Source organism: Colossoma macropomum, unplaced genomic scaffold (assembly GCF_904425465.1).
Source record: "Colossoma macropomum unplaced genomic scaffold, Colossoma_macropomum, whole genome shotgun sequence".
NCBI classification, from domain to species: domain Eukaryota; kingdom Metazoa; phylum Chordata; class Actinopteri; order Characiformes; family Serrasalmidae; genus Colossoma; species Colossoma macropomum.
In genome coordinates this window covers 14,959,254-14,986,521 of record NW_023494792.1, presented here as the reverse complement: position 1 = coordinate 14,986,521, position 27,268 = coordinate 14,959,254, and the positions used below count along the sequence as shown (strand labels likewise).

Below are 27,268 nucleotides of genomic sequence, written 5' to 3'. Positions count from 1 at the left end.
AGGACTTAAAAGGGAATTTCACCAATTTTAAAACATTTCTGCATAATTTAACAACTGAAATGTAAACAAAGTCATTCAGAATGGCTTGATGGGAAATGATGCACTGTTGACTCAGAAAGAAACCAGATTCGAAATGTCTATAATACAGATGTAGCCATTTTATTTTTAAACCACCAGTGAACCTACAGATGTGTTCTGAGCTTTTATATGTAGTGGTGATCATGGTAAAATCGTAAATCTGAAAAATATTTTTTTTAGGGTATTGTTGTCTGTTACGCCACACATCTACCTTAATGCCACAAACACATATACACACACACATTTTCTAAACCACTTATCTTTCTGGGTCATGGGGGGAGCTGGAGCCTATCCTAGCAATCATTGGGCAGAAGGCAGGATACATCCTGGACAGGTCACCAGTCCATCGCAGGGCAGACAGACATATACATTCACACACACTCACACCTAGGGGCAATTTAGCATGTCCAATTGGCCTGACTGCATATCTTCGGACAGCGAGAGGAAACCCATGCAGACTCTGGGAGAATATGCAAACTCCACACAGAAAGAAAAGGACCCTGGTCACCCAGCCAGGATTTTCTTGCTGGGAGGCAACGGTGTGCAGATTTAAAAATAATCATTTTATGTCAAAGCGCTGTAAACCTTATTATTATCACAATGTCTTAGGCATCGAGCAACATATTCATACCATTTGATCTTGACTTTCTGTGAGGGAGCTTTTAGAAGCATTAAACACTTCAGCCATCTGGCTTTTATCACCACCACTGTGAACAATTTTGACTCCGCAAGTTAATCTAGAATGGAACACTCCGAATGACTTTGATTACATATTAACCATTTAATTATGCAGAAGTTTTGTAAAAACAGTGGAATTCCCCTCCAATGCTCCACTAACGGCAGTAAGGGACCTATTCTTGGTATGCTATGAAGATGAGCACAAAATTAACTGAGCATTCCTGGTGTGTTTTATTAAACAAATAGAGTTTTAAATCACTTTTTAGTAAAACACCTGCTCATGCAATCTTACACAAATTGAATGACACCATATACTGTATGATGCAAATAACTGACTACTTTTCACTTGCAACACACACACACACACACGCACACTTTGTATGACTCCTGCTTTTTTACAAACGTTCTCTTTTATTACATTTGATCTACTTCCCCATGGATTTTCATGATCTCACAGTTATTTTATTCAACATTGCTCACTGAACTACATGTATAAAAGGTGCGTATATAAATAAAGTTATTATTCTAGTAGTAGTTATAAAAAGTATCTCCTGTACAAAATAGTTTTAGACACAGAACAGCACACATTTACCCCTTTTCAGCTCATTTACACAAACCATTGTGGGTTCAGAGTACATATTAAACACGAACAGAATATAGGCACTTTCAGTGTGCTATTAAATATAACAGTAGTGCCCCGCAGTCCACAGAAGGGGCGGAAAGAAAAAATGCCAGCCAATATACAAATACCTTTTGCATCCTTATCTGAGACCTGGCCAGTGCCAGCTAATTCATACTATTTAGTGGCTGATGTTCTCATTAATATCCAAGTATTCTTGGTCCTCGTCCAGAATACTGTACAGTATACTTTAACAATTCAGATCCCAGTCGTGTTTGTTAGACCGTGGCTGGAGGCCCAGTCCGGGTAGGTGTTCAGATCGAAGATTGGTGTTCCCCATGTACTGACAGCTAACAGCACTGTAAGAACACCTATGACATTCAAGCCCAGTCCAGCTTTGACCTGGAAAAGATAAAGCAACCATACGTCCTTCCATTACTATGGGACTTCCACAGCTAATACCATATTGATGAAAGTGTTGTCATGATTAAGCGATTAAACTTGATTACTCAATTAAAGAAACCACATAAAATCTTTAACGTAAGGGCAATGATTAGTCAGCAATTTGAAAATAATGCATAATTTAAATTCTCTCATTGGTCTCTATTACACTAAGACACAGCCTGATTGGCACCCATTTATATGCATTTTTTGCCACACAGTGTTTTTCCTTTTCCAGTAAAGTATTTTGGATTTGTTAAAAGGCTTTGTGTGGGCTTTTTTATTTTTTCAGTTAGTTAAGTCCATTTTTATTATTTGGCCTTTTTTGAGTTTTAACTAAATTTAAAGACTTAAAGTTAAAGAGTTAACTTATTTTGATAAGGTCTTACCATATCCATGATTGAAAGATGGCCATAGGCAAAGACAATGGCATTTGGAGGGTTGGAGACAGGAAATAAGAAGGAGAAAGACACACTAAGAGTTGTGGGTATTAGCATGTAGAGAGGGTTGACCTTGATAGCCTCAGCCTGGCAATGACACACACACAAAGTATAACATTAACAATGAATATGCAACATCTTACTGACCACACTTGTGGCCTTTATATTTTGTCTAAAGCTAACATACCAAAGGAGAAAGAATAGGTAGGAAAATAGTGATGGTGGCTGGGTTGCTTGCTACTTCAGTGATAGAGGTGACAATTATACAGGCGATGGTGACAATGGCCAGTACAGGTAGATTTCCCAATGGACTCATCAATTCCGCAACCCAGGAGGATAAACCAGATACCTGAGGGGTGCACGAGAGAGTAGATAAAAGAAGTGAATGTGTGCTAAGGAAACAGTCAAACACTAATATTTTACTCCAGTTAGCAAATGTTGAAATACTGAAACGAAAGCCATTAGCCGTGTGTCTTGTAAGTTGTAAGTTGTTCCGGTCCAAAATTCACATGCAGCAAGTCCAGCACAGCTGCCAACCTTCTTCCTTTGAGGTTGCTAAAGGCTGGACTTGCCATGACATTTGGAAAGCTGGATCAAAAGAGTGCAGGAACCTCAATGCTTCCCCCACCCCCTCCCCCAGACCCCCGTTCCTCTACGCAGGAGGAATATTAAGAGGCAAAGGTGTTCATTACCCATCGTTCATACTGACAGAAGAAGATGTATGCATCACGGCCATGTCATGCTAATGATACATGCTTAAACGATGAAAACAGATGTATGGAAAGCGTGTGGTGTGAGTATGAACATGTATCTACATTCACTGTCCATTTTATCAGCTTCACTAACCATATAGGTGCACCTTGTGGTTCTACAATTACAGTCTGTAGTCCATCTGTTTCTCTGCACACTTTGTCAGAGCCCTTTAACCCTGTTTTTCAATGGTCAGGACCCCCACAGAGCAGGTATTATTTGGGTGGTGGATCATTCTCAGCACTGGCACAGACATGGTGATGGTGTTTTAGTGTGTGTTGTGCTGGTACGAGTGGATCAGACACAGCAGTGCCACTGGAATGTTTTAAACAGCTCAGTGTCGCTGCTGGACTGAAAATACCACCAACCAAACCAAATCTAGCCAGCAGCGTCCTGTAGGCAGCATCCTGTAGGTAGTGTCCTGTGACCACTTATAAACCACTGGAAAATAGCTACCACAAACTATGCAGCAACAGATGAGCTATTATCTCAGACTTCACATCTACAAAATGCACCAACAATGTAGGAGAGTTTCATAGAGTGGACAGTAAAAGGACACAGTGGTTAAAAACTCCAGCAGCACTGCTGTGTCTGATCCACTCCTACCAGCGCAACACACACTAACACACCACCACCACCACCACATCAGTGTCACTGCAGTACTGAGAATGATCCACCACCCTGTAGGGTCCTGACCATTAAAAATAGAGTAAATGGATGTTAGCAAAGTATGCAGAGAAACAGAGAACACACACATATATATATATATATATATATATATATATATATATATATATATATATATATATATATATCCATTGGACAAACTGGACAATTATAGGCAATATCTATAGGTCTATTAATCATTGAACAATTCATTCAACATCCATCAAACAGTGTTAAAAATAAGAGCTTCAGAGATTTTTCATATGACATCAATATTATATATAATTGAGGAAATGTTCTATAGGTGAAGTAATGTTACCTTGGTTCCCTCTGCTAAAGCAAATCCTCCTCCCACAAGTAGACAGATCTCCCAAGGCATACAAGCTTGGAACTCTTTCCATGTTATCATAGTCTCTGTTAGAACAGGGAGAAGAAATGTTAGCAAGCACTCATGACAAGAGTAGTGCTAAAGGGTGAGCACTGTAAATAAATAGCCCTTGATGCATAAAATGGATAGCATATAACAAATATCTCATACATGTCCACAGGCCACTGTCCAGTTCTCATGTGTATTTCCATGTGTAGATGGTTAATGATATACCATAGTTATCTGCAGTGGGTCTTTTTGCAGGGATGATGAAGAACAGAATGCCCAGCAGTAGAGCCACGGTGGCATCAGTTGCATAGCTTGGATAGCTGCAGAGAGAGAGGAGACTTCACTAATGAGAATTAAGTGGAGTAAATGAGAACCACTTTTAGAGCAATTACAATGGAGTGTGTTTAGATAGACTATCAGTGAGATACTGGTAATTGTTTTTGGAAAAGACTAACCCCCCAGAGAGATCTATACCGTTTTTATTTCATTTGCAGATCATCATTATCATAATATATGTATACTAAATGTAGATCATACTAAATGCATCTATGTTTTTACTAATGTGTCATTGTTAAGGTTAACAACCAAAGGGCAATGAGTTTACAACGTGACCACAGTACACTTACTCAGGGAATAGAGAAGCCCAGCCTGGCATGAAGCCAGGATCTCTGACGAACCACAGCACCGCCATCAGCAAGAAAATAACCAGGGTGATCATCTCCTGCTGGCTAGTGGGCACAGAGAAATTAAAAAGGAGAGAACATGTCAGTAATCCATTTATTCTTACATTGTCTTCTGTCCAGTTTCAAATAAATATACAAAATTAAGCCTATTTATGGATACATTCTGGGCAGCCAATCAGAACAGAGGTAATTTACATGCATCAAAAGCATCATGTGTCAAAAGTGGACCTCAGTAGGGGAAAAACAAAATAAAGGAAAATACAGGATACAGGCCCTTCAACACTTATTAACAATAAAGTGTTTGATTCCTATATCTGACCTCATAGGCCCCAGTGCTTCATACTGATCCTTGATGACCTTGGCAGCGGCTTTCTCCCTCTCAGACTGGCGTCCTCTGGAGCACAGCGATGAGCGGAAACTGGAAGGAAGGCAGGAAATGTATGAGTAAAAACGCTGACATCCTGGATTAGCATACTATAGATAGCTATTCAATTACTGAGAAAATACATGTATTCTCCATCCCACAAAACCACAATTTGCCAACCAGTCACATGCAGCATGTGAAGTATGAAGAGCAAGAGGTAAACAAAAGGAAGAAGGTTTCAGTGGAACCTTGATAAAAGAATTGAGCGATAAAATGTGAGAGATGAGAAAAGGATACATATGGACAATGTCAAAGAAGAAGATTGAGGACAGGCTGTGAAGATGAAGTAGGTATGCTTGGAAGAAAGAGAGAATGAGAGTCAGTTCACATCAAGGACTGTTTTATCATACGTCTCAGAGTGCTGATCTAGGATCTCTTTACTGCATTGTATTATATTCATGTATTACTGAGTGGCAAGAAATAGCTGGCCTTAGACTAGATTTCTTACTCTGAGGCGTTTGATAAGTGTGATCCGGTGAACCGTCTTTAAGGAAGAAAAGGCGAGGCAGAAAGGGAATGATGACATGAGAGAGACAGTGAACACTCACTCTGAACCCAGAAACAGCCAGTGTAGCCATATCCAAGCTGACAGTAGGACAATGATGCAAATAGGCAAGGAGAAAATAAACCAATTTCCAAAGTTGATGGACTTGCACCCTGGGTAAAACCTGTAAAGGTAAACGTGAATATTCATATATTCATTACTCTGCAATAAAAACACAGCAGATACGATTTTAATAGCAGATCCCCTTGATGGGAACTATAATAGCACAAAAACATGAACAAACAAGAACCTACTGATTGATATATTCAGCAAAGATGAGATTTGAAGATGTTCCTGGCAGAGTGGTCAGTCCACCAATAGATGCTGAATATGCAATGCACAGTGACAAGCTTTTACACATCATGTGATCTCGGTGGGTCCTGTACTTTGAGTTTAATGGTGAACTTGGTAAAGCCTGATGGACAGAAAGAGTAAAAAAAGCTTACTTAATGTCAGTGTTGACAGTACATTTACAAAACGTGACTTTAGTAAACAGACGTTAAAGTGAAATTAGAGCTGGACTGAAGAATAAATCATTTAAAAACTAAAGAAAGTTAGCAATTTTGCAATTTCAATAACAGAGGAGCATAATTCAATGTGTGGAGAGTTGTTGGTTTTAAAGTGAGCATGTGCTTACCTCAGTGGCATGGTCCTCCTCAGGGACAGTGAGAACCACCTCATTAATTACTGGCTCAGAGCTGCATGGACAAAAAACATAATTCACAATCATCAATAGCAAATAAGTGAAAAAAGGTTGTGGCACTTTATTCAATAACACATTATATGGATAGTCCATTATAGGTGCTTTGTAGGTACTGTGCTGTGAATTTGTTCTATTTTTGCATATTTGTCATACTTAAATATTTCAGATCATCAAACTATTCTTAATATTAGACAAACAATAACCCAAAAAAACACAAAATGCTTTTTTAAATGGTGATTTTATTTCTTGAAGAAAAAATGCTGTTCAGCCCTACCTGGCCCTATGTGAAAAAGTAATTGTCCCCTTCCCTACTAAATTAACCAGATAACCAAATTCAATTGACTATTGGGTTCAATTTCACTATTCACACTCAAGCATGATTTCTGTCAGACCTGTTGAATCTAAACATCACTTAAATAGAACCTGTCTGTGAATGTGAAGCAGGCTGGAAGGCCTCAAAAACCAGCACATAATACCACGTTCTAAAGAGATTCGAATACAGATGCGAAACAAAGTCACTGAAATCTACCAGTCTGGAAAGGGTTATAAAGCCATTGCTAAGGCTCTGGGACTCCAGCAAACCACAGTGAGAGCCGTTTTCTACAAAGGGAGAAGACTTGGAACAGTGGTGAACTTTCCTAGGAGTGGCCTGCCTACCAAAATTTCACCAAGAACGCATTGACAACACATCCAGGAGGTCACAAAAGAACCCAAATGAGAGAGTTGCAAGGCACAAACCACTGCTGACCAAAAAGAACACAAGGCTCATCTCACATGTGCCTGAAAATATCTAGATGACCCCCAAGACTGTTCAGATAATATTCTGTGGACTGACAAGTCAAAGGAGGAATAACATATGGTGTAAAGCTAACACAGCATTCCACCATAAGACCATACCAACAGTCAAACATGGTGCTGGTAGTGTGATGGTCTGGAGCTGCTTTGCTTCTGCAGGACCTGAACAACTTGTCATTATTGATGGAACCATGAATTCTGCTCTCTATCACAAAATTCTGAAGGAGAATGTCCGCCTGTCACTTTGTGACATCAAGCTCAAGTGCAGTCAGGTTATGCAGCAGGACAATGATCCAAAGCACACAAGCAAGTCCACCTCTGAATGGCTCGAAAGAAACAAAATTAAGGTGTTGGAGTGGCCGAGTCAAAGTCCTGACTTGAATCCTGCTGTGGCAGGACCTTAAACAGGCAGTTCATGCTCGAAACCCTCCAATGTAGCCAAATTAAAACAATGAAGAGTGGGCCAAATTTCCTCCAGAGTGATGTGACAGACTCATCGCAAGTTATTGCAAACGTTTGATTGCAGTTGTTACAACCAAGGGTGGCACAGCCAGTTATTAGATTCAGGGGGCAATTACTTTTTCACATGGGTGATACAGGTTTTGAATAAATCTTGATTATTAATAAATTGAATGATCATTTAAAAGCTGCATTTTCTATATACTTCTGTTGTCTTTATCATATAAGAATTGTTTCAGATCATCCCTCTAATTTTAAGTGTGACAAATTAGTGAAAAATGTAAGAAATCAGGTGAGGGGCAAATACTTTATTTACCTTGCATTTAACTTACATTTAAGTACTTACCTGTTAAATTTGCCTTTATTTTCCCTGACTCTAATCCTACTCCTAATCCAGGTGTTAACAACAAGAACATCTATACAGACAAACTGTCACTAGGGTGGTACCTTTATTTAGGGAACATATTCTGTTGAGTTTATATTTCTTTTCTTGAGTCCAGACATTTTATTTCATTATTCTATTTGTCTATAGGGGGCTGTCCAAATAAAATAAAACCGTTTAATCTGATCCTGCTCACCTTTTCATATCCGTGGCCTTTTCATACTCTTTTTCAGTATCTATGAAAACAAAGAATAGGTTACATGTTAAAAAAGATGTAAAATGAATGTAGTTTAATGAATGTCAGAGTTTGTCTTCTAAGTAACTCACCACCTTCCAACTGGAGTGCAGGATTGCAGATACCAGACGATGCCTTCTCCTGCTGGCTGCTGACCTGACCTTCTGCACTCATCACCTGCTGCATCACTGCCTCTACTATAGGCATCACCATGGCCGCTGTTGATGTGTTGCTCAGCCACATGGAGAGAAAGCCGCAGCCCATCATCAAGCCCAGCATCAACCTGCAACAAGACATAATCACGCATTAGGTGATACATCAGCTTAAGTTAAGAACAGGTCAGAAAACCACTGTGAAGTCTTCAGAAGCAGAGCAATAACAACCCAAACCAATAAGTCTTCCAATTAATACTACAAAGCTCTTGTCTCAATAATTTCCATGTGCGTTTTTTTTTTTTAAAAGAAATTACTGAACGTCAAAGGCATGCACAGGTGTTAAGTAATAAAGCACTTCATAAAAAACAAAAAAAACAAAAAAGGGTTGTTAATATCTAATTTATTCCAGTTGCCCTGAAGAAAAAAGGAGCTGTGAAAAGAAAACGAGAAAGATAAAGAAGACCTACATGCCAGGGTTGACTCCAACCAGGGTGACCAGCTTGAGGGCAATTCTGCGGTGGAGACCCCACTTCTCAATGGAGGTGGCAAGACAAATGACCCCAAGCAGTAGCAAGTGGAAGTCTTTGAAATATAATGTTGCAACCTGCGTACGAAGAGGAGGAGGGTAAAAAGGTGATCTCAGTAGTGTTGCAATACGTCCAGTAATTCATAAGGAAGTTCTAATTTTTTTGTGTGTGAAAATAACACGCAGTAAAAACATGTCTATAGAAATACTGTATTTACTCTGTTGGATGTTGCTCATACTGTATTTCCACAGAAATATTCTTTTAAGCTCAAAAGTTAAGTGAAGGTTACCTCTGAGGACTTCATAATGCCGAAGAGAGGGAACACCAGTGCTGGGGTGAGGGCAGTAACAGACAGAGGCAATGCTTCTGTCATCCAGAACACCGCCATCAGCACCAGGGTAAAGGCACATTGCGCCACCTATAGGACATGTACATTTACAGACTGAATGTCGGAAAACATGCAACTGGACTACAAGAAATGAAATTCCTTTTCAGGTCAGTTCAGTCTGTGCAAGTACAGTACACTTGGACAGACTGGGGTGTTTTTAGCACTGAGGACATAAAGGGTTTGATCAACCCTTCAAAAGGGTATCAGTAAAGAATGTAAGCATGAAGTACAGATGAAGAACTAGTTGGTCTTACTCTGAGAACTAGCTAATTGACTTTTTTTTAGCAAGACACTTCCAGATAGAGTAGTAAAGTTTACACACGCCACAATAGAGGCTGTAAATCAATGAACCTGAATTCCACAAGCTAATAAAATATAAAAGTCAAAGATTATTGACTGGAATCATTACAGGAATATTGCTTTATTATTACCTGCTATGAAAACGGGTTATAGTCTACGTCTAACATGCATTAAATGTTTGTTTGTTTGTTTGTGCAGTAGGTCTGAGTCTGTTTTGAGCAACATATAAGCTACAGTTTCTGCAATCAGAGTATTTGGTGAATAATTAAATTCAATATGCAAAAAAGTCTGAGTATTCAACCAATAACTGTTTTAGTCAACACTAATTCATAAAGATGCTGGTAAGTTTAGAAGTTGATTTCACTTGGAATAAAGATAATTAGATTCAAAGGTACCTCGTACCTGATTTTTACCTGTTTTTCATTCTTATATTGTTGCATATTTTTAAAAACTTTTTTTAAACAAACTACCATGTATATTACTACAGTATTTTCAGCATAAAGGTTTTAGACTGAATGTCCGCCTGGCGGTTATGTGTATTTGCACTCTAACCTGTGTCTGGATGATCAGAGGCAGCGGCAGCATTAACAGTGGTGTGAGAATGATGATGAGTAGACTCCGATAGCTCCATAGTCCTGCAGCGAAGGCCCTCATGGTGTGCTTGGACAGTGTGAAGTCAGGAATTCTGCCTCCTGGAGGAGTTTATATAGGTAGCCAGTGATTAATCTTTGCCCTGGAGGTACCCTTAACCTATATTCCCACTGTTACTGGCCCATCTCAAGCCAGTCATAAAGCAATGACTCAGAAGATTAAGCTTTAACATTCGCAGAATCATACTGCTTTGAGATGGTATGACCCTAGTGACACTCAAATCGAAACAATCCCTAAAAAATCTGGACACAATAAATGTTTCGAGGAATAAAAACATTACAAAATGTCAGCGGGTTGTTATCATACCTTGAAACTTTTTGACATGTTGATAACGTAAAAAATACTTAATACTTAATTCAATAGTTTTGTAAAATTTGTTATTTTTGAATTATTGGATATTGAATTTTTTCTGCTAAAAAAAATTCTGCCTAATCTATAATTTAAATGAAAAAGAGTAATCATGAGTTGGAAAAAAGAGATCCATTTAGGTTGGGTATAAAGTAACAGACTGGTTCTTGTTAACATTAAAAAGCACTAACATGCTTAGAAAGTTGATTCCCACACTCGCTTCTGAGAAGCAGCTGTTGTCTTAGATCATTTTTTACAGAAGCAGACTTGGTATTCACATTCTTTTCCCCCAAAGCAAAGATCACTGTGCTCCTTGGGTGCTGTTAAAGAATAACACTGTTGCCTAAAAAGCACAAACCCATAAATAATGCATGATAGTACATAACACAGCCCCAGGAGGGACTGGAGGCATTATTTACCCCGTCTTGCATGGGCAGTATTAATCTGTTATCTGTGTTCAAGCAGTCAACAGATTGTTATATCTTAAACCTTAACCCCTGACATTCCTGAAAAACGATAAATCAGTCGCTAATGTCAGTGCGCTCAACAAATCTTTTTTCCTCAGAACATATTTGACGTCTTATTTTATCTGATTTACTGTGAGGTACTGATCATAATTAGCAGTAGTTAAAATCTATTCCGGTCCAGCAGTCACACACATTTAATGTGATTCATTAATTATTGATCTAAAGAAGGGACAGGAAAAGATTATCGAGTAGATTATGGAGCTGTTCCATTGATTCCAAGACTAAATCATGCACAGATAATGATGACTTCCCACTGAAGGAGAACTTGTTCCGTTTATGAGTAGGCTTAGGCCTAATTTGTGATGAAAACCCAGCACTAAGTGTGTACACCTGCATACTTGAGACTGATTTATAGTTTTTCTTCACATTGTCCTTGAAGGAGAAGATAAGAAACTTGCACTAAATCTCCTATGTCCAAAGTCTAGAGAAGACGTTGTTAATCAGCATTAACAGCCATTTTACCAGATTAAGCAATTATTTAATCCTTTTATGGCCAGGACCTGCCGCTGCTGCCAAACTTTTACTACACTCTTGTAGAGCTTAATAATAATGACAGTTTGCCTTGTAATCCAGATAACTGTTGAATAATAAGCCTTGTATTTTTTTTCTTCAGTTCATAAATACTATGTTCACAAACTGAACCGTGAGGAACAAAGGGGAAAACTGCTTCTAAGAACAAACTAAAATGCTCTCGAACTACTCATTAATCTCTTCACAGAACTAGCAGCTGGAATTATTAAGGCTTTTCGATGTAGTGTACCTTAGTCTTTCATTATGTTATGACAGAAGAGATAAAAGACCTAGAGCTCTGACCGAACTGTTTGTCTTTTTAAGGAAGGTATTCCTCTAACCTTCCACATTGAAAAATCATTTTTTTATGTTTATGGGTCATTGGCACCGGAAATATGAATCCTCTTCAAAGGCACAGTACTGTGGGCAATAAATAAAAAAACAATCGACTTCCATTGAAATTCAAATGTCGGTAAAGCTCCATTTAAGCACTTTTGAGGAGATTATCTTTTCACACAACTTCCTCTGCTACCAGCATGATACACAGTCCTCATATTCCACAATAATAGTTCATTAAGAACTATAAGATAAGATTTCATTTATGATTCACCTCAGCTTTTGGCTGCTTTTCTCTAATCACTCATGTCATTGTTACAAAGATAAACTGAACTAAAAACAGTTTTGATTTCAGCAGCTGTGAACATACAGCTGCTCATAAACTGGCAGTCTATTTATGTGTCAAACACAGGTCAATAGTTTTGTTGCTGTCTATCTGATAATTGATAAGAGACTGAATGAGAGTTATGCATATGCAGCTGATTTATCTAAAACCACAAACAGGGTCCTGACATAATGTCTTCAAACCCTCTGTCTACTTCTACCAAACTATTCAATCAATGTCAATTTCATGGCAGTATTAGTATTAGACTGCAAGTGCTTGTCTCTGTAGGGAATTATTTACTGGAGTCAGAACACTTTTAGAAACAGATTCACATTGTATTTTGATATGAGAATATTAGGTCACAGAAAGTCATCTTGATCAGGAAGTCTAACCTAACCTCAACCTCAAGCAAAACCCAATTCCAAACCTGGTTCTAATCCTAAATCTAACCGTAACACTCTCAGCGCTCACGAGTTCTGGTGATAGGTTGAGTTTCACCAGATAGTTTGTTAATAATTTAACTATCTGTAAATGAATCTACTTTCAAAATAAAGCGTGACTCAAATTCTTTATACTCATCACTGATATGTTGGAATTTTCCACACTATAAAGATGACACCCTTCTTTTTTCATGTGACAAATTTTATTTTTCATTCATGAATGGCTGCATTCACAACCCTACCGTTATATAACAGGCACATTAGAAACTCGTTTAGAAGTGTTATTGTTAATATAATTTTATAGTCAAAATTTTAACCCTCTGGGGTCTGAGGGCATTTTCTTGATTTTTGCGTATTTTCTTAAATTCACCTTTCAAGGCATTTGCACATAAAATGATACCCAAATGTTTCATATCAAAATGCTCCGTTATCTTCATTACTATTTTCCAAAACCGCTGCAGCAACTTCAGTGGCTGTTAACTCTCTGCATGCCATTTCACGTGTCTGATGACAACTGAATGAAGAATGAAATGTTTCCGACATGATGGCTAAGTCCTTAGTGATTTCCTGAGTGACCATCAGTCAGTTTCACACAAAACGCACACACACATACAAATCCACCAATTGTATACAGTGGGAGGCAGGTGACATGTATCTCAACCTCTCTTCATAGCCTCATGACTAAAGATGTGTCACATACAATCTTGCAATAAGATGGAATCGAAAGGGAAGACGCTACAGATTCATGAAGTGTTTGAACTGCATTTCTGCACTGTAGTCTTGCAACAATAGAGAAACATATTTGGAAACATTGTGGATCACGGAGGGTTAAATTTCCCCAATGTCCTGGGTCACATTAAGCATGATTCATCACCATCTAATTTAGAAGATGATCTTTGACCAAAATGTAATGACATTTGCCCACCTACAAAACTACTTCTGATTTTTTTAGACACTGTGAGGAAAAATAATAATAACTAACAATATCATGTTTTACCACCACCCTCACCTATCTCACTCACTTGCATTCGATAGGCTGAAGACTCTCCACAGGGGGTGCTATTAGCACTAAAATAGCTTCTGGAACTTAAAGTCAAAGACATTGTGTGTCCTGTGTGTACGTGTACTATTAAGGCAGTGTCGTATGGGTGGACTAAAATGGTATCTTCATTATTAACTCTACAACAGTGTGATTTATATGAACCATTAACCAAATTAGTTCAAATTATATAGATAAATGTAATGCTGGACGAGGGGTTTGCATTTAATGGAAGAACCTTGAAATTTGCGTCTTCAAGAAAATTTCCAGAAAATGATGACAACGATGAGCCCAGATTCTGCACCTCATTCCAAATGAGGAGGAAATCAAGAGTGAAGGTGTACAGGTGTCAACAAAATAAAATTACACTACCCTTCAGGCAGACATGTTACACAACTGGTCATCACAGGGAACTCCCTCAGGTCAGGTGACAGAAGAGTGAAAGTGTGAAAAGAAATAATGATTCTCAAGCTTGCAGTATTTAGAGTCATGAAAGGAATATTTATTGATTTGTTGCTATTTTTAGATACAAACCATACTTTAAAAAACAGCAAACAGAAAAAAAAAGATTTTACAGTTTTCAACTGTTCATGTTCACAATTGGAATAAACATGATGAATACAGAGGAGAATTTTCAGGGTGAAAGATTCAGGTTAATAATGGCACGTGAAGAAAGATCTCAGTTCTCAGTGCATTACAGAGAGGAAACTGAACACCTTGCTCGGAGTCGAATTCAGACACTACGCTATCTCAAGTCAGGAGACTAAATGAGCAGTAAATGAGAAGCAAAAGCCGGTTCTTGACCTTTTCCCCTAATTGCATATTTTAGATCGCTCATCTTCCAATTATATCTGTGGCTATATTTCATTCCTTGAGGTGTAATTAGTACCCCTTGAACTGGTGCATTTTAGGCAACAGCAAATTAGTTTTCAATAGCTCAAAGTGGATTTTGTGTTTAGTCACAGAGCTATTTATGCACTGCTATAGACTCTCTACACATGGCAATTTTAGGAGGATATTAGTATCATTCTGGTGTGAAAAATACTATATGATATGTTTTGATTCTCTATTTGATTTGATTGTAATGCACCATGCATAAGCTGTCTATCTTGACAAGAAAATACAGCACAACGGAGCAAATAAAACGTTTTATGGTGAACAACTAGGCTGTGAGTGAAAAATGGATCTCAATAGCTTTATTTCATGCTGGGTGTAGTTCAGAAATCCATTAGAGAGCAAGTCAAGACACTCAAAGACTCTCTTGTATGAAACCAGACACAACATAGACATCAACAGATCATTAGTGCAAAAGTTATGATCTAAAGCATCTCTGCATCATGTGTATTGCTTTGTTTATTATGTTCTAAAAGAGTTCTAGAAACAAGAAACATAAATGCAGTAGAGTTGCAGATAGTGCTGAGGACTTTAGGGCTTGTGGGTGGTGCCTTACTGATGTTACTTGGTTGCCGTGGTGATGGGTTTTGTGACCAGCAGGTCACTGTGGGCAGCAGGCTTCGAGTCCACATCGTGAAGGTGCTCAGCCATCATAGGAATTTGAGAGAAGTACTTCCGGGCCAGAGTGTGTTTGTGCTTGATGTTACGGATAAACGGCACGCTGTATGCCTGCAAAACAGTTGAGCAATACTATCTGAGAACAAGTTTACAGCCAGAGTTCATTCTGTTTGTAATAAACAAAAAGCAACTGCCTTGCACGCTAGCTCTATAGATAAAACAGTGCGAGATTCTTATCTTCAAAGGGAGAATCCCTGACACCGAAATAAAATGGGCTGTAAAATGACTTTATTTCACGTTTGTGGAGTTAACTGATAAAGACTCAATAACAGAGACATTAGGAGATTTACCACCTTCTTTCTTTGACCGTACTGAGCGTGACCAATCAAAACCGCTCCACTAAGATCAGTGAAATTGTCCTGGGGGCTTTTGCCATTGTGGGAGTCATGATGTTTGCATCACAACAGCTTTTCTCTGTCTTTTGATTGACTCTGAGGTTTAGAATCCTCAAGGGATCTGCACTGGCTTTACAACAAGAAATAAAAAGGTGACTTCACCAATGCTGCCATCTGCTGGCCTCCAGTAAGAAATGTACATTAATCAAGTACAGGATGTTTTGTCAAACTGTTTATGTACACATTACATGTTTAAAGACATAATGATTTGGGCAAAGAATGATATATACATCTGCTTTACATTCTGTGTTCTGTGATACATCTGAGGTAAAGCACAACAATAACTGTATCAAATTCAAATCATAATAAAATCTTGTCTCTTCTTTTTAGGAACACAAATGCGGTATTTATTAAAAATTTAGCATCTGCACTTTTAACAGAATATCATAACACGTTTCAAAGAACTATGAGTGAGCAAAATCAACAATGAATTACACAATGCTCAGTGCTTTTATTAGCATTGGCCATATGTTGGCCCAAACTTCACACTCTTAACTGTATAACTTGCATATGTTAAATTAAGCAAATAAACAGTAAGTATGCTTAAAGCATGCATACATGTGTTCTCTTACGGATGTGTGAACTTATTTACATTTACAAAATCAACAAAACGTTATTTGACCAGGAGCGCCGAAACTCTTGACTATGTCTTTATCTACATTTTCTCAGCATACAACTGTGAACACACAGGGTTGACATTTAGGTTGGCTAAACAGAAAATCGGTTTAATGTTATCCAGGAAGATCATCAGAACATTTTTAAAAGCTTCTGGAGTGTGTCACTGCATGAGTGCCTGCTTAATGAGGGAGACAATCAGCTAACCTTAACTAATTCCAACAACTGCATATCAGAGACTGACATGTGGAAGCTAAGGCAGATCAAAGGTTATTTTATACAGAGCTGGGTACTTATCAATAGTCTTTGATAATCCACTTGAATTTGTACCTGAAATTAAACTCTCACTTTCAAAAATAAATGTGTTCATGTTACTGAAGGATTTAAAAAAAATAAAAAAATAAATGGTTTAAAATGAGTTCTATGCAAATCATTTTTACACAGTAAACCTCAGAATGCACTACACATAACCAAAAAGTGTGCAATAATATTTCTCACGTCTGCTACACCTTCTATAACATGTGATTCCCATAAATAAAACTGAAAACTGCTACACTGAAAGAATCCCGCTTATCACGCACAGTCTAGATGAGGGTAAAAGCAAGACTTAAAAATTATAACACAGTGTCCCTGCTTCAGGACATCATTTCTGGTGGAACACTTGAAAACCAAAGTAAGAAGTGATCTCTATGGGTTCAGGAGTAAAAATGTGTTTATTTGTATACCTTCTCTACGTTCTCAACTTTGTGGTGTGCAGCCGCTTCGTCCTTGGTGAGCAGGATGCAGTTCCAGGGGCTCCACTCCCACTGCCTGTCCCAGCGCACCAGCACTAGATCATGCAGGTCATTCCAGGCACTCAGAGCAGACTGCGCACCCCACACCACATCCACCAGATACTGCAGATCCTGTTCCTAGTGGAGACATTTAGCCAAGCACAGGCATTAAACAAAGCCACAGAGATGCCATTATGCTCTGTACCAAATGTGAACAATTTTCCAAACTGCGACAAGTAGTTAATTGTTGGAAATGGGACATACAAGTTAAACAAGTAAAAGGGCCTATATAATGGAAAACCAAATATTTCCTCACTTGTTTTGGATGAAAAACACAAGTTTCAAAATACTGTTCACTCCCCAGTCCATACAGGCCATATACAGAAACTAAGCTGCTAAAACATCTCATTGTTTTTGTGATTTCATGAAGGCAAACTCATTTCCACATATCTGCCTATTCAGAATACAACAGTTTAGCCCATTCACATTGAAGTTGTGGGTTTTCAGCTTGGTCTGCTTTTTGAATGAGGCACAATACAGAGCAGCAAATCAGAACAGTGATAATTTAAATATGTCAGTCTTAATGGCCAAGTACCAAAAACAGCCTGTTCAATTCTAAGGGATAAAGAGAGGTTGGAAATGTTCATCTAGAAATAATTACATCTGTTTTTGGTACATAAACCCATGCAAATTTGCAGGCACAAAAATAAATTAATAGGAAAATTCTGAAAATGGGACCTTTAGCCCCACATGATACAGCATTCTTAACTACAATGTAGACACACACACACTATCTAAGCCGCTTAACCTCCTGGGTCGCGGGGGGGTGCTGGAGCCTAACCCAGCGCTCATTGGGCAGAAGGCAGGAAACAACCTGGACAGGTCACCAGTCCATCACAGGACAGACACGCAGACACATACATTCACACACACATTCACACCTCGGGGCAATTTAGCATAGGATATACACTAGACTTTTTTTGCCAGGATGCTCTGCTACAAGACTACTCGTGTAAAGAAGCATCATTTATGATCTGTGCATGGAAGGTCTCTTTGCTACCTGTAGCAGGTAGGTGATTTTGGCATCTGGGCTGTACTTTGCCTCCGCTTTGCGCAGGCATCTAAGGATGGTTTTGTAATGAGAGAAATCCTCTCTGCGCCGAGCCTCATTGTCCAGCTCTGAGCAGCGACGGCAAAGCCCCACCACCTGCGTGTTAGTCGTCAGAGTGAATTCAGTAGAGAGCAGGTAGTTACTGCAGCCACGGCAGAAGTAGATGTTCTTCCTCAGCTGGGCTGGATCCTGTGGCACCTGTGAAAAGAAAGCTGGAAAATAAACCAGTGTTTCCTGTATGTGCTGGACACAATGAAATGGTCTTTTATGAACTATGATGTCAGTAATAAATGTCAGTGAAAGCTTAATTTCTGTATTTCATGTTCAATGTATTAATGAACATAACAGTTTGATGTGTGATGGGTTATGGCTTAAATTGTGTATCCATTTTCCAGGATTAATGTATCAGCTGCTCAACTGCTGCTGTTTTGTTAAGTGAGGTGTTTCTTGAACTCATGTAAACTACACAGTATCTTTGTGTAAACCCCTCAGCTCAACAGTATTGATGCTATTAAAGATATCATATTGTGACTGCCTAATGAGAAAGGTTTAATGAGAATGCCATAGTGAGCAGTTATCAAATGACAAATATCAATTTTAATTTCATCAACGATAGCTACAGTGAAATGCCATTCCAGAAGCATCTGCAAAGGCTGACAACATTTTCACAGGTCTATGTGGCCTGCATACAAATTATGCCTCTGACTGTGGTTGTCTCTTTTTTGCTATCAAGCTGCTCTTCAGTTAGCATGAGTTGCTGGTCTCTGATCTTTGACTCTAGCCTTTTGCAGATAAACATTTAAATGAATTTTCGCAGTGGTGTAGGTGTTGTCTGGATAGGTGAGTATATGATGCATGCTAAGGGATCCCTATTTCTCGTGCTTTCCCCACTTTTGAACACTTTGATTACATGTTACTAACAAATAATTGCAATATATGATAAGTCAATCAAAGGTTTTGAATGGTAGTAGAAGTGTCTTTTATGTCTTGGATTCATGTAGCTAAGTAGTCATGTATAAAATAAATACAATATGATATTTATTAAAATGATTAAAGGGTAGTTCTACCTATTTTTAAAGTAACTCAGTAATTGAGCGGTAAACAAAATGATTCAGAGTGTTTTGATGTGAAATGGCTCATTGCAGAGAATCTTACAAAATCAGATTTCTTTACAGTGGCAGTGATGAGAACCAGAGTCACAATAACACACGTCTTCTAAGTTTTTATATGCAACGTTAATAATGGTAAAGTAGTGGTAAATCTGAAACAATACGTTTTCTGTGGGTAATATTTTGCCTTACAGTGCCCTGCATGTACTTAAATTTGATTAGTTGCCCAGCCCTGGGCATCAGACAGTGTGTTCATAACCAATTCATTTAATAACTTAGTGTCAGGGAGCTTTTAGAGGCATTAAAAGCTTCAGACATCCGGTTCCAGTCATCACCACTGTGAACAATTCTGACTCCTAAAGTTTTTTTAGAAAGAGCATTTCACATGAAACCACTCTGAATGACTGTTTAAATCAAAATGATACAATTACACAGAAATTTAGAAACAAGATAAAGATAAAATTTGTTTTCTGGAAAGGAATGAGGCATTTAGTGTTAACGTCTGACCCAGCTTTACACTTCTTCGTAAGTTCAAAGAAAGTGCTTTGTAGCAGTGACACAGGAAGGTTTTATAAGTTGGGGGTGCTGAAATTTCAAGTAGTGTGTTTGTGACATGAACGATGTAAAATGTTTTGTCTTTTTTATTTATTTATTTTTTTGCTAATTCACATCAGAACTATAGTGTCGGTGCTATAATGAGGCGAGAGACAACAATACATCAATTTAAGTGACCCATGAAACCATGGATGCACATCATCATAATGCTTTCTCGTTCTGGACAAATTTTATGCAAATGAACCGAGCAGTGACCAATCAGATTGTTGATATGTGGTGCCGATTTTGTCAGGCCCACAGTCACATGTGAGATTTAACACAGAAACGCACACCAAGAGCGTATCTCTAGGTGCTTCGCTATTCCTGCATATAGGCACCACTACATTAGAGATTTTTGGTTGTTTCGCATGTATGTAGCCTATATAAGAATAATAAGTTCAAAATAGTTATCAGACCCTGCATGCTTAAATCTCTGATCCAATAACGTACTTCATAAAGTCACAGCTCCACTTGTGTTTCTCTTTCTGCAAAAAAACTTTTTGATAATACCGATAAGGACATAAAGCCACTTCAAAGGCATTTAACACCTTTTGGAGTTAAGTGTAATCAGTCTGACATATTGTTGTGAAGTGGAAAAAACTAAAGTTATCCCAAAAAACAGGCCAGACAGACAGAAAAAAAAACAGTGACACTAAATACATTATAGAAGTCAGTAGCACTGAGCAAAGATGTTTTTCCCTACCATTCTGTGCTGTTTGCAAGGTGGGGAAGAAATGATCTCTAGAGTACATACCCGCAACAATTTGGCCACCTGGGGGTTGAAAGTGGGGGTTTTGATGAACTGGAGAAAGAGGGTGGATATCCTCTTCCTCAGCCCCTCTAAGTTACTCTCCTTCACTCCTCTCCGCAGCAGATCAGCCTCTCTGTCAATCAGCTCCACTATCTGCTGAGTCAGCTTACAGTCATGCTCCTGTTCATACAAACAGACAGCAAATGAGTCTGGGCCAGCATTTAGAGCACATAATAACTACTCATCACTAATAATGAGAGTGGAAATAGAGCAGCACTGGGTCATGGCTATGGTCATGCTATAGAATGCAAGCCAAAGAATAAAGGCAGAATACCTTGACAGTGTGTTTGAGGGTGAGGAGCACGTCGAGGCGCTCCTCCTGGCTGAAGTACTGCAGGTTAATGCTACTGTAGAGGTCTCTTAGCTCTTTAGCCCTGATACTGTGAGGAGTGTCCATCTGGGTCATAATCCCATCAAACGCTCGCCACGTCTTAGGGGCTGCACACTGCACCAGAAATAAGGCAAAATTTTAATTTTTTTTCTGAATGTAGTTGATCAGCCGAGACTGTGCTGTGCTTTGTGCAAGCTGCAAGCCTAAATCAATGAATTCTTGCTGCAAACAGGTTGTTACTCTCAAGCAGATCTGCTTATGTGGCTTCTTGAATCTTGGTAAAAACCATAGATAAAATTCAGGTTACAAAATGGATTTGATTACTGTTTTCTATGCACCACCTTTTGTCTACTTTTATAGGCAACAGTATATCATATGGTAACAGAGACCATATAAGTGAGTTTGTTGACACATTTTTAGGCAAGTTAGCACAATGACAACAGGTGGGGTATAGGCTTAAATTAGCTACATTAGCCTCATAGCTCCAGTGTAAAACTACAGAAGCAAACACGTCTGGGCCGTTTGACTACATTTTGATGTAAAGTGGAAAATGATGTAAATTTGATTTTTTTTACCTTTGCTTTAAACTTATCTGAAGTACTAGGTGTGTGGCTGTTTACATAAAAAGATAAATAAAGAAATGTAGGAAATATACTTAGCCCACTCAGTCCATGCCCAGTATGTGCATCTAGTAAATACAGTTCTTACATCATTTCTTGCCTGTACATCATATAATAAAGCTGGCTTTTAGAGAGGCAGACCTTGTCCAGGAAGGCTTGCACTGCCTTCTCCTGATTCCTCCCTTTTGCAGCAATGCGGTGGCATCCGATAGAAGAAATGAACTGTGTCTCCTGCTCCAAGAGAGCACACAGTGCTGCCTTCCTTTCCGCTCCACTTAGAGAGGCATTAATGCGCGCCACCTCCTCCTGCCTCCACTCTGACACACAGATACAGTGACAGCGGCAAAAACACATGCACATAAAAACGGATAATGCATTCCAGTGTAACCCCATCCCCTCATCCAATGAGAGAGCGTTTTTCATTGATAATGGCATTTTTAAGAATTTTAGTTAGAAAATATAGTATAATGTTCTAAAATATATTTTTAAAAATCAAAATTTGAAATTTACCTTCCTTCTTTATTTGTATATTGCTTTGTCTTTTTGGCCTTTGGTCCACCCCAAGACAAAAAAAAATGGTTTGGGCACCCCCACTCTATACTGTATGTTTCCTCTCTCAACCAATTAGTTCAGAAGGTAAACTGTAATTGATTGTTACTTTCAGATTCTGTAATTGTGACACACACAGTAATGCTCACTTTCTAGTGCACTGTAGAGCAGAGCAAAGTCTTCTTTTTTCTCTGGGTTCATTCTCCTGTGGTACTCAGCCCTAAACTGCTCCTCCTTTTCCTCTATCTTCCTTCTCTCCTCTCTCTCTGCCCAGGCCAGATGCAGTTCTTTATCCAGCCTCAGCTGAGCGGTCAATTGCATGGCCTGCCAGCGCCTGAAGTATGTCTGTAACGTTATTACCTGAAAACATACACACAAACACTTACACTCAAGAACAAAATCATGAATGAAGAAAGAAGTGCACACACACACACACACACACACACACACACACACACACACACATACAGCCTTCAGCCTCTTGCCGTGAAACTCATCTGCAGTGACGTAGGTGCCTGGTGTGATGAGTTTGTCCTTCATGTTGGACACGTAGCAGCCAATCTTAGTCATCTGAGTGGAAGTGTTGATGGTGCACTGTTGAGCCTGGCTCTTCAACTCCACTGTCTATAGAAAAGAGATTGCAGGTAAATACAGCAATCAGAAAAGGAGACATTCACAGTCTGTACACACCGTAAGCATTGGCTTCATTAATCCTGATATGTGTGTAATTTGATCACAACCTGCTACATATCTGTTAAGCATATATGCACAGTAATGTGCAAATATTTGAGACCTTCTTTTATTTAATTTACAGTCAAAACAGCCATTATATTATTAATTTTCAAAATAGTACAGTATAGCACGAAAAAGGTCTACTATTGTTACAAGCTTGACATTATAACAGTAGAAGAACGCCTTTTGTGCTGTATAGAACCATTTTCAAAAAGCTTCTTTATACAGTATATATATTCTATATATACACTGGTTATATATATATATATATATATATATATATATATATATAAACAACACATTCTCCATCAATATGAAGAACCATTTCACCATGCAAAGAACCATTTAAGCATGAAATGGTTCTATGTAGAACTCATGGTTCGAAATAGAACCATTCCCTTTATTAAAGAACCATTGAAGAACCATTCTTTTGTGAGTGCAGCTTCTGAAAGTGTTTTAATAAACAATAATGTTTTCTTTGTTAGTGTAACATAAAAGGCTTGCAGACAGGCTGCATGTGCAGAGTAGCTTTATTCAGGGCATTCCAAAACCTGTAGTCACATCAGGCAGAGAAACAGGCTAAGGTTTAACCAGAGAAAGAGGCTAAAGTTAAACACAATTAAACACTCAATGAAAACACAGCTCAGCACTCAGGTAACACAGACTGTGTCATAAACAGCATACTGTGTACTGCATACTGCGTACTTCATCAAAATACTGTATACTGTACGCTACTTTTCATCAGTACCATACTGTACAGTATCCAGTTTACAACACAAGCCGTGTGCTGAACTGCAGAGAAAGGGAGCGACTAGCCTGCCAGCATCAGTGACTGAGCCAATCAGACCATCTCAAGAGCCACCCGTTTTTACCTGCCCTCCAATTGCAGTGCTTAGCAACCGTTGCTAGCCGCATTTGAGTGTGTACGTTTGTATTTTGGTCAAGAAATGTGCCTGTGTGACTTTTAAAACACACCCCATACAATGACAGGAGGCAGCATGCTGTTTTCCACTCGCTCCAAAGCCACAAATAAACTTTAAACATGTCAGCTTTGGACTGGTCTGTGTGGTTTCCAAACACACCTGCTTTCCACTGTTTGCGAGTCACTTCATTTTCATAACACTCATTTCATTACATCATTGGTAATGAGCTAATTTGACTAAATTATAAGCAGTGTGACTCCACACAGGAGCCTGAAAAACCAATGATGAGCGGATTGAACTTCAGTAAGTTACTGTTCTAACCATGTTATCTATGTAGTGAGTTAGTTTTATTAAACAAAGCACCAATAAAAATAATAAAAAAATAACACCAATAAAAAAAAGACAAAGTAAGCAAATCCACCTCAGCAGAGACCAGCAGAGAAAGCTGTTGTGGCTTCAGCGCTGCACTTAGTATTTAAACAAATTGCTTTCATTTTGCTAGTTTTTAAAATATCATGGAGACAGCGCTGCCTGCATACTGGAATATATATATATATTGAGGAAAACCATATCATACATTCAAATATATGTGACAATAACTAAAAAACAATTTAACTATAACAAGTAAACCAAAATAAATAAATACATCATTAGCAGCTATAACAGGTGCACACACTTTCTTCATTTAAGCAGTCTGGGATGTCTGCTCACAGTAGCTGTGTCCAACAGCATTTATGAGATTTTTTGTTGTTTTTGTTACAGATATATGAAATGTGTGGTATTATTTCCCTGTTTTCCTTAAAAAAAACTGGTTAGCTATTAATACACTAACCTTGAGTACCTCAGCCTTATTTTAGTTAGAATTTTAAGGTTTATTATTCAATAACTAATGTTATTCACTATAAATTATTTGGTAACTAATATAAAGCTAATAAAGTAGTTATGTAGAAATGAGAGTGAGGACCCGAAATGTGGACCCATATACAGACCCTTAAGCATTAGGCAGATAAAGACTGCACACCAACAAAGAAAATATGCTGGTTTATAAAAAAAAAAAATTATTTTGAAAAGCTGACCCCAGTGTGTATGTATGTATATATATATATATATATATATATATATATATATATATATATATATATATATATATATGCTACCTTTACCTTACCTGTGTATCTCTGCTGAACATCTCCACTCCTCTATCAGGCCTCCTCCTGGGGATAGTCTGTACTGCAGCATGATGATACTCCGTTTTAGTGACCTTGTGGCGATATCCTCCCAGGAAAGGCTTCTTTAGCGTGGCTCTCTCTATCTCTACCACCACATCCTGAAAAGTGTTTACATCTGAGGGTGAAGGGGAGGCCAAAAAGAGACAGACAGAGTGTGACAGAGAAACTGAGCGAGACGTCGAAAAACAAATAGAGAATGTTTGCAGTGAATGTTAAAACCGGAGGCTGACCTGTCTGCACTCTGACAGTAATGACATCAGGCATGCTGCACTCTGCGTGCTGTGGTTTAACTGGTTTGATGGGGTAATTCTCAGGGTCTAATGAGCTCATCTCAAACTGGACCGTGCCATGTGGCTGCACTCCCAGGCCCATCAGCGTCTGGTGGTTATCTACAGCCTGACCTGACAACCAAACGACACAGACAGATTTTTATCTTTTACACATCTTCTGCAATGAATTCACTCAATATATATGACTTAGTTTAGAGGTCATTATACATGCTGTACAAAGAAATGGATTGATGAACACTTCATCTCTGTGGATTTCACGCTGGCTGGTGGTGTTAGCTACAAGCATTTCTGTCAGGGAGAGGTGTTGAGGTAACTTACCATTCAGTGTGATCTGAATAATGTCTGATGGTACTCTCAGCTCACTGGCAAAATGATTCTTCAGGTCCTGACTTGTGAGGCCAATAGTAAAGGCCATGGTCATCATGTGCCCCTCTGGCATAAGCAAGATCTTAACTGGAAAAATGTGATAATGTGAGAGCTCGAAGGGTTAAGACACAGGCTTTCAGCTCCTCCACCTCCACTGTCAGCTAGGAAGAGGCAGATTGAAAACTCTGCCAGCATGTTTGTATAATTGGACCAATTACAGACAGATAATGTGGGCCCAGTTAAACTGGCAGGTTTTTAGGCATAATGTACTGAAGGGAATGCACTGAAGCACAAAGCAAAAGCTGTCCAAATGTAGTCGAGTTAATGTGAACATACTGCATTTACTTTTTTAAAAGATTAGACGCTGCTCCTTCCTCCTAGCTCTATCACTCTGTCCGGTGAAGAATACTTAGGTTAACGCAGCTAGCGTTACCTAACTGTTAACCTAGCTAACTTACCTGTTGCTGTTGAGTTTCCAACATTATCAGAAGTCCTGATTATTTCACTTTCACGCTGGCTGAATCCGTCTTGACTCAGGCCTGTCAGTGCTGAATCCGGCTGTGTTTCCTGACCTGCTGTCAGTAATGTACTTAAAGTGCGAACCTCCACTTTCAGTTCTTGGCTCTCTGTACATTCCTCCAGCTCGGCCTCTGTCTGTGTAAGGTCAGCACTCTGTGTCGGGACATCTACCTTTAGGCTTTCCACATTCAAGCTTTCACCAGTCTCCATAACATCACCCGACTCCGAGGCGCTGTCGTGTTCACCCTCCATCTCTGACATAAGCTGAGTCTGAGGTACCTGATAAATCTAACTAACGCACATAGGTTAAGCAGCAAAGTGACATCCAACAGTTTGTGGGGTAAAAGTAATGAAGCCAGCTAACCTGCCGCTGTCTCTGCTTCAGCAGGCCGTAGTGTTTGAGCGCTGCTATGGTAACTGCGCCGTCACGTGATCCAGCCCACTGGAGTTTGGAGCGCAGTTTGCTCCGCTTTAAAGATCTTTTTCTTGATCAGACACACAGATCAGACACAATTAGAAATGTTTTATTGCGAATAATCATTTATAACAGAACAGAAAAACAAAATGATACATACAAGCTTAACATTTACATATTAACTGTAACTTTGCTATTGTTACAAGCCTGGCAAACTAACAGTAGAAGAACCCTGTTTGGTGATATATAGAACCTTTTTCAAAAAGGTTTTATAAAGAACCATCTACAACATTCTCTGTCAATCCAAAGAACCTTTTCATGGTGCAAAAACCCTTTAATCATGCAAAGGGTTCTTTGCAAGTTCATGGTTCTTTATATAACCATTTTATTTACTGAAGAGCCCTTGAAGATCCATCATTTTTAAGTGTGTATAGTATACAGAGTGAGTCTTATGTATGTACAGAGCACTGGTGAATGAAATTCAAACCTTCAAAT

At 38.7% G+C, this 27,268-nt stretch overlaps 2 protein-coding genes across 3 annotated transcripts; both read right to left on the bottom strand.

Moving 5' to 3' along the window:
* Nucleotides 1-1,009: 1,009 nt before the first annotated feature.
* slc13a1 (solute carrier family 13 member 1) lies at nucleotides 1,010-10,319 on the bottom strand. 2 transcript variants are annotated; one of them, XM_036576154.1, is made up of 15 exons: nucleotides 10,196-10,319; nucleotides 9,245-9,373; nucleotides 8,896-9,032; nucleotides 8,366-8,556; nucleotides 8,235-8,274; nucleotides 6,337-6,397; nucleotides 5,954-6,114; nucleotides 5,704-5,823; nucleotides 5,051-5,149; nucleotides 4,675-4,776; nucleotides 4,274-4,368; nucleotides 3,992-4,086; nucleotides 2,444-2,605; nucleotides 2,206-2,343; nucleotides 1,010-1,777 (listed from the first exon to the last, which is right to left on the bottom strand). In XM_036576154.1, exons 1-15 carry the CDS (start codon nucleotides 10,295-10,297, stop codon nucleotides 1,634-1,636), a joined length of 1,776 nt encoding a protein of 591 aa, XP_036432047.1. In that variant the 5' UTR covers nucleotides 10,298-10,319; the 3' UTR covers nucleotides 1,010-1,633. The 2 variants fall into 2 exon arrangements, with proteins under 2 accessions (XP_036432047.1, XP_036432048.1); XM_036576155.1 differs by having other exon boundaries at nucleotides 8,369-8,556.
* Nucleotides 10,320-14,904: 4,585 nt separating this feature from the next.
* iqub (IQ motif and ubiquitin domain containing) lies at nucleotides 14,905-26,759 on the bottom strand. Its single transcript, XM_036575463.1, has 12 exons — nucleotides 26,298-26,759; nucleotides 25,792-25,926; nucleotides 25,414-25,584; nucleotides 25,123-25,298; nucleotides 22,768-22,923; nucleotides 22,449-22,659; nucleotides 21,892-22,067; nucleotides 21,074-21,244; nucleotides 20,743-20,919; nucleotides 18,235-18,483; nucleotides 17,127-17,312; nucleotides 14,905-15,442 (listed from the first exon to the last, which is right to left on the bottom strand). Exons 1-12 carry the CDS (start codon nucleotides 26,617-26,619, stop codon nucleotides 15,275-15,277), a joined length of 2,298 nt encoding a protein of 765 aa, XP_036431356.1. The 5' UTR covers nucleotides 26,620-26,759; the 3' UTR covers nucleotides 14,905-15,274.
* Nucleotides 26,760-27,268: the final 509 nt, after the last annotated feature.

Bases quoted from the DNA above. Each gene is read 5' to 3' on its own strand.
- iqub (XM_036575463.1), bottom strand. From the start codon at position 26,619: ATGTCAGAGATGGAGGGTGAACACGACAGCGCCTCGGAGTCGGGTGAT. The intron at 25,299-25,413 runs GTCAGCCTCCGG...CTTCACCCTCAG, and splicing joins TACTGTCAGAGTGCAGACAG to ATGTAAACACTTTTCAGGAT. The intron at 21,245-21,891 runs GTCTGCCTCTCT...TTTCTGGTGCAG, and splicing joins TGCAAGCCTTCCTGGACAAG to TGTGCAGCCCCTAAGACGTG.
- slc13a1 (XM_036576154.1), bottom strand. From the start codon at position 10,297: ATGAGGGCCTTCGCTGCAGGACTATGGAGCTATCGGAGTCTACTCATC. The intron at 5,150-5,703 runs GTGAGTGTTCAC...CCTTCCTTCCAG, and splicing joins TGGCTGTTTCTGGGTTCAGA to TTTCCGCTCATCGCTGTGCT. The intron at 1,778-2,205 runs GTAAGACCTTAT...TATCTTTTCCAG, and splicing joins ATCTTTCAATCATGGATATG to GTCAAAGCTGGACTGGGCTT.